We start from the raw sequence: 16338 nt of genomic DNA, 5'->3' as shown, positions 1-16338 counted from the left end.
ATGATATATTCAAATTAGAAATCGCTTTATGGAGCATGTCTCACCAGAAACCATCCAAACTCCAAGGAAAACATCTGAACACGTGAGTGGAGTTTGTGCTTGCACATCAGCGTTTTAACAACAGAATTTTGATATTTTGGGCACACTTCCCTTGCGTTTAAACTAAGAGATATATTTATTTTTGGGCGAGCCGTATACGATCAATTCTGGATTTCTTGATTTATGTAGCGGGAAAATTGAACGCACATTAATTTGGTAAATTCTATTAATTTAGGTATTGCAAACCTGAGAATGGGTTCGTATACCAATAACTGTTGTCTGCATTTTAAGGACTTTAATTGAAGTAGAAAGTATAAATTGGTGCTGAGATTTTATGTCTCAAGCTTTAGCGCCAGTCGTGTGATTGAACGGCCGAAGGCAATATTACAAGTACACATGTATTTTATAAAGATGATATACTTTGTTCCAAACACGAACGGGTCAAACATGAGTGGCCGTTTATTTATTTTTTTCAAGAATTATCGGACATGTCAATTTAAAGGCAAGATTTAAAATAGCCATTTAATTGAGCATGTATGCTATACGAGGCACGAATATTTCCAGATTTGAAGAGCACGAACACGGCAATCCACCGGAACGACCAATATACCCGCCAGAATGAAAACATTTGCCGAAACGGCAACTAGAGGTACGTATGACTTGCAAACCCGTTATTACGACAGACCATCAACTGAAAGGTACCTACACAACATAAATATAAAAAAAAAACTTTTCAGAAACTTGCAGTTCCCTTTAAGCGATATTAATGGACTGGCGGACATTCAATTCCATAGTTCAGCAAACAAACCTGTGTGTAAAACCTGTATACATTATGCGGCGCTTGTTTAATATTCACTGTGCACTAACCGCGGTCAGAAACAGTTGATTCGAGGATATCTTTAGCCTCCACACCCACTATGATTGAATATAAATTCAAAAAGTACGTCTCATACAAAATTTGGGTCTGACCTTTACTGAAGCTTTGCCTTCCGAATTTTGCAATAGTGCCCTAAGTTTGATCAGGTCAGTCGTGACATTTCTTCCCTTATATTGTAATCAGCACACCAGATCACACAGTTTCCACGGCAATTGCGCAATGCGGACAACAGTTGTGGCTATAAATTGCGTGTTATTCTTAAACTTTTTGAAACAGCGTCAACACGAGAATGAATATCTGTAAGTCAAGTTTGTACTTATTTATTTATTTATATTTATGTATTTATGTTCTGTATATTTATTTATGTAGTTATGTGTTTATTATTTATTTATGTTTTAATGTGTTTATTTGTGTTATATATATATTTTTTTATTTGTATTTATTTATTTATTGCCATTATTAATTTGTTTATGTATTTACTTTTGTTTTCACTAGATTGTCTATACTGATTGTCAAACAATAAGTTATATAAATTCTGATTATAGCCAAACCACATTTGTTACAATGAAAGTTCTAAGAACTACGATGCGAGTGATTAACCAATTTTTTCCACAGTTACAGGTCTTTTGATTTTTACGGGAATACTGTGCGCAATAGGAATATCAGGTATGATATGATTCATAAATTTTATGACAAAATTAACGAAAAAGCATGTTAAATAAAACAATAATAGCTAGAGCAAAATAAAAAGTGTTTTTGCATCACCTACGCGAATTGAAAATTGACTATTTATTCTAGGTGAACTTATTAAAATGAATACATTTCGACGAAAAACAACATTTATGTCGCTTTATTTTACATTAATAAATTGTGTTTAATATATACGATGGATCACATCTGCTGGAGTAACTTAATAAATCGCACAAAGCAACAAAAAGTTGAACTATGAATCACTCACACGCTATTCTAATGGGTTTGTATATACACGTCCGCGCGCTATTTGTAAGAAGGAAACTCTTCTTGTTGAGGTTATTTGTTGTCACCAAGAATTAATTCTTTGGTTTGGAAAGTTGGTTACAACTGCAATATCTATTTTTACACAATCATAAGGAACTATAAGCACAGGGAATTCCGTTTTTATAAGCTTTTTTCCCAATACGTGAATTTCAGCGTCGAGTGTCGCGTGGTAAGAATAAATTAGTTAAGTAGGATTCCTATTAATGGATATAGCATCCTGAATATATAATAAAAATTGTGTACACATATGTTCAGTTCTAGAATATATGTCGATAACATGCTGTTGTTTGTAATCTATGTTAACTGCTTATTTTAACCAATAGGTTAATGTTTATCTCAAACAGTTGGCGTCGTTCCTTTAACCGTTATTGCAATTTTGCATTTCTTAAAAAATGAAAAATTGCGCAAATTTTATCGATAGTCACCATTCTCAAGAAATCGATGTCTTACCCCATCTTAGAAACCTTTGCTGAACAACGTCTCTTCAACGTCTCTTCAAACCCTTTCTTGTAGGCGAATATTTTTTTAAGGAACGCGGGACATAACATTCGGACACAAGTAAAAGAATTAAAAAATATATAAACGCATAAGTCATGCGTTGATATATTCATATTATTAACTCTTTTTACATTTATTTCAGAATGCCTTGAATGCTTCAATTGTCTAAATATCGCTGACCCACGGGCGTGTTCAAACATGAGTCAATGTTCAAATAGAGAGGTTAGTGTCATTCGTTTGGTTCATCGTTTCTTTTTATATAATTGATTGTACAGAGGAGCATAATGATTACACTGTTTTTAAATTCTGAATAACGTTTATAAATTCTCTTTTATGCTCCCAAAATCCGTCGTATTTAAAATAAAAAAGAGTTTGTATTCGTATTCAATGCTTTCTCTGTCATACTAACATCGATTTAGTCTGTAACGTTGCACTTGCAGTTACAAAAACGTGTTATTAAAACGCTTTTTTATAGCAAGACTTTTTTAGCAAAACTTTCAATAATAAATGACGATATAACAAAGCTAACGTAATTTGATATAATATCCTTCGTGTTTATAGTCCTGTTATTTGAAAACGCTCCACTCCGGCAATGAAGTACGTTACGACATGGGCTGTCAGGTTAATCAGGTAACTGTCATTACGATCAACTTGTCAATCTCTTGCACGACGGTTACATTACATTCACCTCTGTGATGGGCTCAGAACGGACTATTTTTGTGAAAGCGTCTCATTCATGTCATGATCATTCAAAACGTTCATCATGGAGTTTACAGTATACTAAGCAATCTCTTGCACGACGGTTACATTACATTCACTGCATTAAAAAAAAACATTTCATACCATAATATCTTATATCAGTCTTAATTCATTATTATAAAATTTATATGTTTTTTTATGTTAACAAACCTACATACATACATATGTCGAAGCAATGCCGAACGTCACTCAATAACAATTATGTTCAATTGTGTGAAGTGCGTGGAATGATTCCATCTGCGTAAATGGGGTATAAAATAGTTCCAAAGAGTTGCATTAAAACTCGCAAGTTTATGCACGATGTATCGTAAATTTAAAATTCGTATTTCATTATTTCACGCCTCTGATCCTAAAAAATCCAAATCAAATATACTTTGAATGCGTTTGTTCGGTTTTACCCAGTTTCTGGGCAATATGGCATACTGAGCCTTTCGCAGAGGTGTATGTCAGAGGAAGGAACGACAACTCTGCTTGGAGATTGTCAACTTGTGTGTTTCAATGCCGTTTTTCGGCTTTGCTATTGTTTAATATTTTTGCAACATATTGGGTTTATTATTTAAATATTTATAATGGATTTAATTTTAATTTTTACTTTCCATAATTAAATGACAATTTTGGAAGAAATTTGCACAGTTTTCATTAAAATGGAAGACAATGTTTAGCTTTAGCTATTAATAACATTGACTAATAACCCCATGTGCCGCATTTTACACAGACATATTTCCGACACCATAAAATCTGCGCTTTGATAGTTGATTATCAAGTGTGATTTCCACGGTAGCGATTCGATTCTTGTTCGTGCAAAATCTTCTAGTGTAGTTTTACTTTTGTGAAATGGTATTTCAAAATCCTTAAATGCATGGTTAAGTTACATGATGGGCAAGCCCACATTAACACTAATCTGCTGTAGCCTGACTTTGACCTCGTTTTCAATAGACCGTGAAGGTAATCAACATGGATCTTTCGCACGACATACGAAGTCATATTGCTGTTAATTGTGCCAGGATATTTTAAGAACCATTCAATACATTGTTATGTTAGAGTTGACATTGAAATTCGGCCTTGACATTTAAGGTGTGATACAACTCTTATCGATGTAAAACAATCACATATATGTTAACATGTGTGTCATGTTATTTCAAAATCATTTCATGCAAAGAAGTCACGTTCTAAAGCCAAAAAGCTCTTTTGTGGACAATTAAGTCCTTTTAACCTCAACGTTTTATCTTGACCATAAAAATACCTGTAGTGTTTCTTCTTCAGAATACACTATTTATCACCATTTAAGGAACATCATTTAAGTTCTACTCGTTTATTACCATCTTTACTCTCCAACCATACAAATCAGAATCCATTGTACATGTTATCAAAGAGACATTCATGCAGGAGGCGTGTCCTGCAAGTAGGCAAGGCCAGTACGAGAAACACTACAATACCCATGGTGTTTATACGCGCGGCATAACCGCTTACATTTTATAAGTAATTATTTACAAATCATAAGATATGTTATCAATCTATACCGCAGAAAAGTCGAAATGAACAATATAGCACGGTTGCATGCCTTCTGATATCAAAGTCAGACCTTTAGCTTGAAGGTAAACATAATATTTTTATCAAGACATAACCTCATTTAAGCAAAGTCACTTATAAATCCTTCAATACATCTCATGTTTCAGCTGAATAGTATTTTTATGACACAAAATGTTATATGGTGACCAGATAACTAAAGGTTTGACATAAACGTCTACTGAATATGAATATTTTGTCCATCAATGGAGACATCCTTGATGAAAATAGGGAAGTTTCATTAAGGATAAGTATTGGGACAAACGGACAGACCAACCAGCAGACTGACCGACGCTAAAATTGATGTCGACATAGCCAACACCTACCAGTCTATAAAACACATAAGCTTTGCTATTAATATTGCGATGACATAATCTAAGAAAAACTACAAGAAAAACAAGATGATCGCTAACGTGACTTGTCGAACGAACCGATAATATTCTATTCGATTTTCGCGTCATAGTCTAACTATGCAACGCACATGAAAAAAACAGCGAGGTGAACAACATTAGGATATATAACGAGACTTCTGAGACATTTAGTATTTCGAAGTTCATCAGCATAGAGTTGCTTAAAAACTTTTTGAAATGAATGCCACCTACTAAAGACGTTAATGGAAATGTTCACTTAAAATAAATAATGAAAAACAACCACAATTAAAAAAAAAACCTGAGATGATTTTTCAACATGGATTCCCCACCCCATACTAAACTCATATTATGAATTGTTTTGCGTTTGCAGTTGTGCAGATCCGATAACGTTGACCCCAACGGTATCATTGGTCGCTCAATCCAGACCAGACAGCAGTACTCTTGTCATGAATGTTGCAGCAGTACCGGTTGCAATGATCAGCTATGTTCCCACAGAAAACGTATGCACAATATCTGCGTATTTATTTTATCCTGTAAAAGAGAGCGTTGATCAACTCTATGTAATCGTTTTATGTTCAACTGGAAGCTATTATCAGCATAGTTGGACGTTATATGATACGCAACAAATTAGTTGTGTTTTATTGGCAACTTCGTAATTCACTGAAAAGTTATCATACAGTTTTAAACATAACAACTAGCTCAATATTGGAGAGGTAATAAACAATATTACACCAGTAATTATAGTAAAATATGCCTTTTCAGCCCAAAAATATATTAATATATTAATATTGATAAAATACGGGTTCATATTAGTTTAACGGTACAAAAAAGCTTATTATGTAAACATTCCGTTCTATATATATATATATATATATATATATATATATATATATATATATATATATATATATATATATATATACCTTTAGCAACATCTTGTATTGACGACGTAAATCTTGACTGCGCCCGACTCAACTCCCTCTTTCACGTCTGTGCAGATGTTCATCACGCCAAAATCACTTGTCCAAAGTTTTGTGGACTCTGTCAGCTAGGTAAGAATGTTTATGCCAAACAAAAACATTCATGAGAAACTTTTGTTCGATAATATATATATAATATATATGTATATAGCGAACATTTGAACATTTGAATATGTTTTTGTAATAGTTCTATATATAATGATATTTAAACTTATTATTATATGCGAGATATACCTCATTATTAAAATGTTGAAAAATATATTTATATCGAAAATAAATAAAGGACTTTTATACTACAATATCGTTACAGTTGATGGCAGCTGGGCTGATTGGGGCGCCTGGTCAGCTTGCACGGTGACGTGCAACAGCGGAACGCAAGAACGCTCTCGAAAGTGCTCAAACCCGGCTCCTTCCAACAATGGACTCAACTGCACCGGGCCAGGTGTTGAGTCAAAAATCTGTCAGAACCAGCTCTGTCCAGGTATGAAAAGGCTAAAGCATATTTTAGATTTTAATTTTCCAAATGAATTCCATCGTTTTACGATTCAGTGTTTGTTAAACAATCGACGTTGAGTTTATGACGATATATTGCAAGTGACTTATATGAAACTATTTAAAAACAATATTACATTGATACACTTTCTGAAAGCATTGTGGAACTAAGTAGTCTTGTGGTACACTTTTTTCGCAAGTACACGGCAACTGGTCAGACTGGTCTATATGGTCAAACTGCTCAGCTACATGTGGTGTGGGGGTACGACAGAAGATACGAACGTGCACCAATCCAAAACCAGACCGGTCGGGTAACGATTGCGTCGGAGAATATATCGAATATACAGTGTGCCCAAATAAACCCTGCAGCGTAATTGGTAAGTTTCCGAATTCAATTGTATTCAAATGCCAATTAAGTTGGAAATATAATAAAATCAACTAGTTTAATCAAGTCTAAATTACAAACTTCTTATGTTTAACTTAGACGGTGGCTGGGCGAGTTGGGGTTCGTGGGAGAGATGTTCAGTCACGTGTGGAGTTGGTCAGAAGTTGAGGAGCAGGACTTGTACCAATCCGAGCCCCACATTGTACGGCAAGACTTGTGAGGGCGACTATACAGATTATGCTGTGTGTGTCAACACGCCATGTAAGTAAATATTAGCGACCAAGTGTATACAGAAGAAAACAATATTATTTTTAATTTTGACTCGTAGATCAATAAGAAGCATTAATCAGCACACCTTGCGTTATAGCATTATCGTAATACGCCAAGATGCCATGCTAAACATAATTTGAATGGTTGAATAAATAAATAAAGTTGGTATATATCGTCCGGAAATTATTATCTTGGTATACAGTAGTGAAGTGATACAAATATTAACGTGTGCCAAGAATTCAGGATATTGGTTAGTTTCTCGAAGTTTTGATCAGACAGACAGACATTTTATTCAAGACTTGTACATAGTACATCGTCGAAACACATACATTTACAAATATTATGTCGACATACTAAGACATTCTCATTTCCGCATTTCCGAGAAAAAATAAACAACAAAAAATCAACAGAAAGGAAAAAGGTGTTAAGTAAACATAAATGACAATGCCATCTCTGTAGTGGAGATGAGCTAGTAATGAATATACATTTGAACTTGCAAAATTAATGTATACAGACACGGTTAACAATTTTAATAAATACAACACTTTTAATAAATACAACTACTATTGCTCTATGCGTATTTAAACACAGTTAACAATTTAAATGTAAATACAAATACATGTGTTGCATTACATCAATTAAAACAATTGTTACATATGTATTCATACATAAATAGATCAACAAACATTAATTAGTATTGGATATATCACGAGCATTTAACATTTCAGACCGTATAGTGAGTGATTCTTTTATAAAAAGTGATACGCTTAATAAGTTCTGCTCTGTTACTTGATTTAAGCAATTCTAAATATTTATATACTGATGCCCTCATATAGTATTTACGTTTTATATATTTTTTTCTCATTTTTTCATATCTTGGGCACACACATACAAATCACGATGTTAAAAAATTTGGAGACATTATTCTTACGAATTTATTTAATTGTTTATACGAAGTATACACAACATTTATGTATTTAAGGGGTGTTGCAGCAGTTTATTTAACCGAGGATATTTTTATAGAAACACCGATGATGCTATTATCACAACTCAATATTTGTGTTATCAGTATCATCAGAAATGACCGAGTTGGTTCATAATACAATTGTCAGTGGTTCGATCCCAGGTGGGGTTAACTTTTTGTTATTATTTTTTATTTCTTTAATTTCATTCTTGTTTTAAACTGGAGCTTTTTGGTCCTGTTGTTTACATTTATAAATTTAAACATGTAAGTTATAAATGATTAAGGTCGAGTTTGATACTGTTTGTTATTATGTTTGTGATTAAATATTGTTTTTTATTTATGTCTTTTGGTAAGTTGTTGTGATCCCAGTTAAGATTGTAAACAATTTCTAATGTTTATGCATATTTCTAACAATCTATGCACCGGTACTTGGGTTTTGCCTTATTACTGCTTTTTTTTAATGAAATTTGACGTTTAAACGGTATGGATAATTAAAACAAAAAATCTCTGTTAAAAGTGCGATGACTCCCTTTTTTATTTGTGTTTAATGATGACATTACCTAGATGAACATATTTGAGCAATTTCGCAGAATTTTATTTGACAGACATTTTTTAAATTCCATTTATGTGGTTACAATAGTAAAAAATGACGTTTTTTTTGGGTGACATAAAACTTATAAAAAATAAATTTCTTAAAATTTAACTTGTGTACTCCATTTTATTTGTAGTGTGTGGTTTAATTTAATGGTATATGATTGATCTTAGCTTATATAATATCTACATGTTGCCAATTTTATAGGTCATTAATTATTTTGACGCAATAAGAGAGTTTTCAGTTTTATTGAAAAAGTACGTGTTATATAATGGTTAATAAAATCAAAACAAGGCCGATGACCCTATGTTTTTATTTAAATTTTTCATATAGTATTTGTATATATATCTTAAATATAAATTTTGGACAAAATATATTCGATGGAAAAAAATCAGCAAAACTGCAGCAACACCCCTTAAATGCCGCGTAAATCATATAACTGTACTTAGAGATATATGTACAAGGTATTGATGAATGCTTACACAATTGCTTCTTTATGAACCATTAAGGGAGCTGGTCGCTATGCAATATACTGTTACGCCACCAGCAGATTTTTAACAAACGAAAAACCGGAACATATTAATGTACATCTTATTTAAACTTCTCGATATCACGTTCATGTACAACAAACGTTAAAAAATGTCCTCAAATAAAATCCACCATTTTACAAACTCAATCAACCGTGAATGATATTGATCTAATTTACACACGGGTAATTATTTACTTAAAACAATTACACCTCCTAACTTGTTCTTTAATGTTTAAAACATATTATGTCTTTTAATACAGTTTTCAGATGCTAGTATGATGTTCCGATATATTTCGTGATAATTTCATTATAAATAGTGACCTTCTAAGCGGGTACTCTGTCATTTATTTGTGAAATGAGGGTTCACACGCCAAAGTTAGACATTTACATAACAATTGTCTGAACGAAAAAATGAGCTTGAAAAATATGTTTGTAAACGTATTGTGATAAATGAACATAGGGGAGCGCAGTTATACTATTTTGAAGATTTTTTTATGTAAATAATTTGTATTCTGATTATCAAATTATAAATATCAATATCTATCTATCTATGTATCTATCTATGTATCTATCTATGTATCTATCTATCTATCTATCTATCTATCTATCTATCTATCTATCTATCTATCTATCTATCTATCTATCTATCTATCTATCTATCTATCTATCTATCTATCTATCTATCTATCTATCTATCTATCTATCTATCTATCTATCTATCTATCTATCTATCTATCTATCTATCTATCTATCTATCTATCTGTCTATCTGTCTATCTGTCTATCTGTCTATCTGTCTATCTGTCTGTCTGTCTGTCTGTCTGTCTGTCTGTCTGTCTGTCTGTCTGTCTGTCTGTCTGTCTGTCTGTCTGTCTGTCTGTCTGTCTGTCTGTCTGTCTGTCTGTCTGTCTGTCTGTCTGTCTGTCTGTCTGTCTGTCTGTCTGTCTGTCTGTCTGTCTGTCTGTCTGTCTGTCTGTCTGTCTGTCTGTCTGTCTGTCTGTCTGTCTGTCTGTCTGTCTGTCTGTCTGTCTGTCTGTCTGTCTGTCTGTCTGTCTGTCTGTCTGTCTGTCTGTCTGTCTGTCTGTCTGTCTGTCTGTCTGTCTGTCTGTCTGTCTGTCTGTCTGTCTGTCTGTCTGTCTGTCTGTCTGTCTGTCTGTCTGTCTGTCTGTCTGTCTGAATGCACATGTAGTTGTTGTTGTTTGTTTGTTTCAAAAATAAAAAATAAAATACTTTTTAGCGCTTGTGTTATTCGATTCCATTCTTCATAGTTTGAAATCGGAGATAAAATTGTCAACCGCAAATGAATATCTTGCGAAAATATTTCATCATTGAATTACTTTTAATAAGTAATTTACTGTTAAAGAATAATTTAATAAAACAAAATGCATGAAATTATATCATTCGATATAATAATGCAATACCAAATATAAAACAAAGCGCCGGATTTCAATCTATCTGTCATAATGTTCTTAGGACAAATTGTGTCCCTCAGGATCAGTTGTGCAATCATGACCAATTATCTCACCAGTACCGTGTATTAACTTCTATATAGTTTATCAGGTTGCAAATGTAAAAAGTATTTTATGTTTTGTTATTTATTTGTTTAAAGCCAATGTCCTTCAAATGAGTAATCGAAATTGCATGTTTTCATTCATCAAAATGTCTATTACAAGGATTTATGAACTACATATTAACTGTAATCGATAAACGATTAGAATTTGTGGTGACATTTTAGGTTATTTATATACAATAGATAAAAAAAAGATCCGTTTACGATTGTAATACACTATTCATATTATATTACAGGCCATGTTGTAGCCTTCAACGCTCACGGATTCCATGAGTTGTCAAATAATGTCAATGCATTTCCAACCGTGATCTTCAACGAAGGCAATGCGTACAACGCCAGCACTGGACACTTCACAGCTCCTGTGGACGGGATATTCTACTTTACTACCCAAATGTGCTGTCAGGGCAATAGCGGTTTTTCCTTTTTCTTGGAAAAAGTCAGTGAAAACATGAGCGCCATGACGCGTCTAACAGCTACCATGCAGACAGAAAATGGCTATCCTGCATGTACATCTGCATCCAGCTCTGTGAAACTGACCAGGAATGAGCACGTGTGGGTAAAGATGGACGGCCAGTTAACAACAGGACAATTATATGAAAATTCAACTTTGACTTGGATTAGTTTTACCGGAATGTTGACCCAAGAGCTTTAATAAAGTAGTGAATTGTATATGGTTCGTTTGTCCCGAGAAAGTCCAAGTAGTACTTTGGATTAATATAGCCTGGTACCCGACCCATCGTTTTAACACGAAGTCATAAGTATAATAACACACATAATGTGCCACGTCGTTCATTAACCATTTTTATTGACCATTATTTTAAAGAAAAAAAAATCACTTTAAATACAACTATTTAATGCAATCGTGTTAACAACATATTTTCAGAAATGTTGCTTTATATTGTATGTGTTGATATCCAACACGTCATGCAATCATCTGTATTTTTTACATGTATTACAAGTGTTCATAATTAACAAAACATAACTCAAATGGCAACTGAATGGTGGGTGCTCTACCTGCATCTGAAAAACATCAAGGCGATGAACTTTAATGATTCAACTGTAGGGTTTATGCCATATTTCAGTTTAAATGTATTGTAAAATATGGTCTCTATTCAACTAGTTCTCTTCTTCTTATTCAGATTGAATAAGCAACTGTTGCTTTGTCACTAAATGACCTAATGCCGACGGACCAAACGTTTTGGTAAATCTCAATGCATTTTCAACAGTGACCTTCAAAATGCCTGCGCTCGACACTGCACAGCTCCTATGGATGGCAAATACCATTTTACTGTCCACTTATGTTCTTACCCCGGACTCAGTCTTTACGTTTACATTGGAGTAAGCCTTTAACAATTAGATACGTATTTCCACGCTTGTGTAGTCCCTGCGAGTTACTCGCAGGCGGTTCTGGTTTTATGCTTTTTGCATAAGGGATAAGCAAAGGAAGTATTAACAGAAAGACTCGTCTGACGGCTTCATATCAATACAGTTATATTGGCCTCCATCTCAGTGAAGCTTAACAAGAATAAGCACGTGTTTGTGCAGCTTAATACATATCGGTTCATGTTAGTGAAAAAATAACTGTTGAAATATGTTTAATGGAACGCTGATCAAATAGCTTTAATGAATTCGTGGCCTGTTTATGGATAGTTTTTTCCCTAAAAGTCAAAATAGTTTGTATAAATCATTTAGTCTTGTATAGATCCATCGTTATCAAAACACAACGTCAGTAGTTGCAACACCCACTAGATGAAACTTTTTTCTGAACACACCAGTTTTAATACGAAGATTCATTTCGAGAATTGTAATATCTGTCCTGCATGCGTTATATGTATTCTTACTTTGTACCAATAATAATAAATCAAATTGATTTCGAATTGGAGAGAGACGTGTACATTCGTAATAAATGATCCGATGTTGAAGCCTCGCCGTATATGTTACACTACGAGAATCATCCGCTTTTCAAAGAACCTATTTGTAACGAACGATGTCGTTTCTCAACATTCCAATAAAAATTGTGTTTTTTTCAGAATTTAGTAAGTTATTTGCTTCGTTATTCTTTGGAAAATGGCGTCGTACAGAAGAAAACCAAGATGTTCGAAAGAAAGAACGACTCTCAATAAATCTGGTTTATAGACAAATCAGTGAATTGCAATACATAAGTTTCAATATGAATCCGAAAGCAATATAGTTTCCAGATGGTGAAGGAAGATCGCCTTGCCTGTTTAGACAAGTAAAATGCGAAAAAAAATCGTTAACTTCATTGACGGTCGGTTTGATCTCGTGTTTAAGTATAGTTTATTGAAATTCAGTTAGTAACACTGCCAAATCGGTAACTATAATTGAAAGGAAATACTTGGAGCTGCAATGAAATATTGCCAGCATATTGTACAGTGATCGAAGAAAAATGTCGCGTAGAACGGAACTGACCCCTTATTTATGCTCTTAAATTTGCACCCTTAGTAGCAGAATGTATGAGAAGTAAACAAAGGTTGTTTTGTGTTAAGATAAAATGAAGCGTTTATTTCTATGTCTGGTTTAACATGTTCGTGAAAAATTAGTCAGCATAATTGTCTTCCTCTCGGGCATGATTCTCCACCACAGCCCGTTGTAAATAAATCCGTAGAAAAATACATATTGCACTCGAAGGGAAACATTGTAGGGGTGTTACATCAACTGGAATTTTCATATTTGGTTAAGCACATATATAATATCCTCTCGTATTTCTTGTTAAAAGAATGCTTTGATTGGTAAGGTATCCTGTATCGACGGTCGATCATCGCTCACAGGGTATTTTGTACTTGATACTTTCGTTTCAACACCATGGAGTTGTATATATCGGTTAAATGCGATTGTCTGGAGAAAAAAAACACTGAGTCTAACGCTCATCACACGATTTATTGTTTAAATAATACATAAGCGTTTGATAATGTGACTATTTGACTATTTTATTATTAATCACAATGTCAATATTACTGTTACAACAAAACTAAAATACGTATTGATTGTTAATCATACAGAATCATAATGTTAAGCACAAAAATCTTAATGTTAATCAAACAGAGTCTTAAAAGATTACACAGTTTGTTATTTAAAAAAAATGGACACATATACACTCTGTTCTACTATTATGTGTGTGAACACGCGCTTGTTCTACTCTGCTCGAAGCGTGATGACGCGATTAAATATATATGTCTTAAAAGGCCTGGTTTAAAGAATGTTTTGCATTTCCATTTGGTATCGCACTCATAGCAGCATCGTAGCCACGCTGAAGCACGGCGAATGAGCAGCCTCGCTTTCGACAGACACATGACAATCATAGTAATAACGCCGAGTAATATCACATGCCTCAAAGACATATACATGTACATTTTTGCACTTTTGTGTAACTACAGCCATAAATAAGACCAAAAAACAAAATAACTGAAACTGCAGTTTGCACGCCTTAAGCGTTACAATTTGTAATAATAATCCACTTGACGTAATTTACTTGGTTGCCTTACCGCGTCAGGTTGCCGATGTTCAAATTGTCACGTAATCGTTCATAGTTCATGGACGACACATAGTTACTAACAATGTTCATTACTCTTAAATTACCGGTATGTAGCCTATCATTCGATATCTCGTCATGCGCGAATTGCCAAGATGACGAGTTTTGCATTAACTCCCATTTTCTCGTGCCGCGCATGGGACAAGTCGGTCCATCACTATTTATGTTAATTTCTCTGCATAAAACAGGATAAAATATTCAACAACACCATGTATCAGTTTCTAGTCCAATTTAATGTCTAACATACTTAATATTTTCAGTTATACAAATGCGTTGTGATTGCTACATGATCGTATCTTTCTCGATCCGTACACCTCCAAGTCTAAACGCTAACTGTCTTGTTTCCCTCTAACATCTGGCCCGTGAAACTCAGTTATGAATCCCATTGGTCAGTGTTCTATGTGTCTTTATTTCTAATTGGCTGAATTACAATCTGGAGAAGTCACTATTCAAGTATGCACACATTAATGAGCGTTGTGGTACAAATAATAAATAATGCAAATACAGCCTAAGGCATGTGTCAACAGTATTGTAACCCCTTTGTTGTTAAACACACACCAGATCCAAATATTTAATCTTTTGACCGTGATATACTTGTCAATATTTCGTACATAAAGAAAACCCAAATATTTCACCCAATTTCTCATCATTATTTGACACAACTTATCCTCTCAATTTGATTTTTATGTATTTTAGGATACAGAAAAATCTTTAAGAATGTAAGTATGGAAATAACCGAAAACATATTAATACATACGATGTAGAAAATCAAACACGCAAACATGAAAACATAATTGACTAAAACATATATATGATGAAAATCTGCATATTATTAATGAAATTTTTATCGAATGTTTCTGCTGAAATAATAAAACGTCGGAATATTTAAATAGTCAATGTCAATCACAATGACGTGGAATGCGTCACTGATTTGGGAAATCCGATACGAATAGTGTCAATTTTTGACATCTTTGCTGGAGGCGATGTGGCGTCTAGGTGAAGAGATGAGACGTCCGGTATGTGACATCTGGTTGTAGATGGTAACATGCAGTCGATTGAAGACGTCGGCTTCCGAATGAAGACGAGTATGGTCGGTCGGAGAAGCTGTTGGTCCTCGGCTGTTGCACGATTTAGAATACTTCAAACGTTTATTATAAAGAGTTCTGCAGAATGACTGCGCTCATGACTGCAGTATTATACTAATTGTTTATGTACACGTATGTAAGGTAACACACATATATATATAAGTTCATAGACGATAAAATGTTCACCTAATATATGTACAACGTACGCGCGATTTTCATCACCAAGTCCTTTCATATCATCGTATCTTTAAAAATCATTTTCGACGACACGTGAAATGTCCATTAACAGTCCACTCGTTGTATGGTACTGATGTTGGTTCACAATTTGGATCAATGTCGACAATGTTGGATCCTAATTGAAGTCGTCTGTTACGTCATCTGATTCTCGACGGATACATCGTCGTCGAAGATATCGGTGTGTCGATGACATATTCTTCTTCTTTGTCGGGGTGTTAAGATCTGATCACGATCTCAAATGCGTTATGAACGCATGTTGCTGCAGGCAAACCACGCCAACGATGTCAGGAGCGCTGCTTTTCTCCTTAACTTGTATCGCATTGGCAAATCTTATAGGGTCAATTACATGAATCATAGCAATATAGTTGTATCTTTTACATTATACTAATAAAAGGTACACTGCTTTGCTTTTAAGGATATTTACAAACTGTATTAAAATGTTATTTATGCCTAAAATGTTGTTAACCTGAGCGCTGTAGGGCATAAGCTAGCGTTGGTTAATGTCGTTGTCAAGTGCGTTGTCATAAGCTTGTCATGAAATCGAACGTACTTAGTGAG

At 33.9% G+C, this 16338-nt stretch overlaps 1 protein-coding gene across 1 annotated transcript; it reads left to right on the top strand.

Moving 5' to 3' along the window:
* Nucleotides 1–1134: 1134 nt before the first annotated feature.
* LOC127849275 (thrombospondin-2-like) lies at nt 1135–11560 on the top strand. The gene is made up of 10 exons (XM_052381991.1): nt 1135–1215; nt 1532–1582; nt 2574–2653; nt 2993–3061; nt 5498–5627; nt 6057–6179; nt 6418–6588; nt 6800–6976; nt 7084–7245; nt 11145–11560. Exons 1-10 carry the CDS (start codon nt 1206–1208, stop codon nt 11558–11560), a joined length of 1389 nt encoding a protein of 462 aa, XP_052237951.1. The 5' UTR covers nt 1135–1205.
* The last annotated feature ends 4778 nt before the right edge of the window (nt 11561–16338 follow it).

This window comes from Dreissena polymorpha, chromosome 10 (assembly GCF_020536995.1).
Source record: "Dreissena polymorpha isolate Duluth1 chromosome 10, UMN_Dpol_1.0, whole genome shotgun sequence".
Lineage (NCBI taxonomy): Eukaryota > Metazoa > Mollusca > Bivalvia > Myida > Dreissenidae > Dreissena > Dreissena polymorpha.
This window is presented reverse-complemented; position numbering and strand designations above follow the sequence as displayed.

Coding starts and splice junctions, on each gene's coding strand:
- LOC127849275 (XM_052381991.1), top strand. Junction 6,180..6,417: donor TTGTGGACTCTGTCAGCTAG/GTAAGAATGTTT, acceptor ATATCGTTACAG/TTGATGGCAGCTGGGCTGAT. Junction 6,977..7,083: donor TAAACCCTGCAGCGTAATTG/GTAAGTTTCCGA, acceptor TGTTTAACTTAG/ACGGTGGCTGGGCGAGTTGG.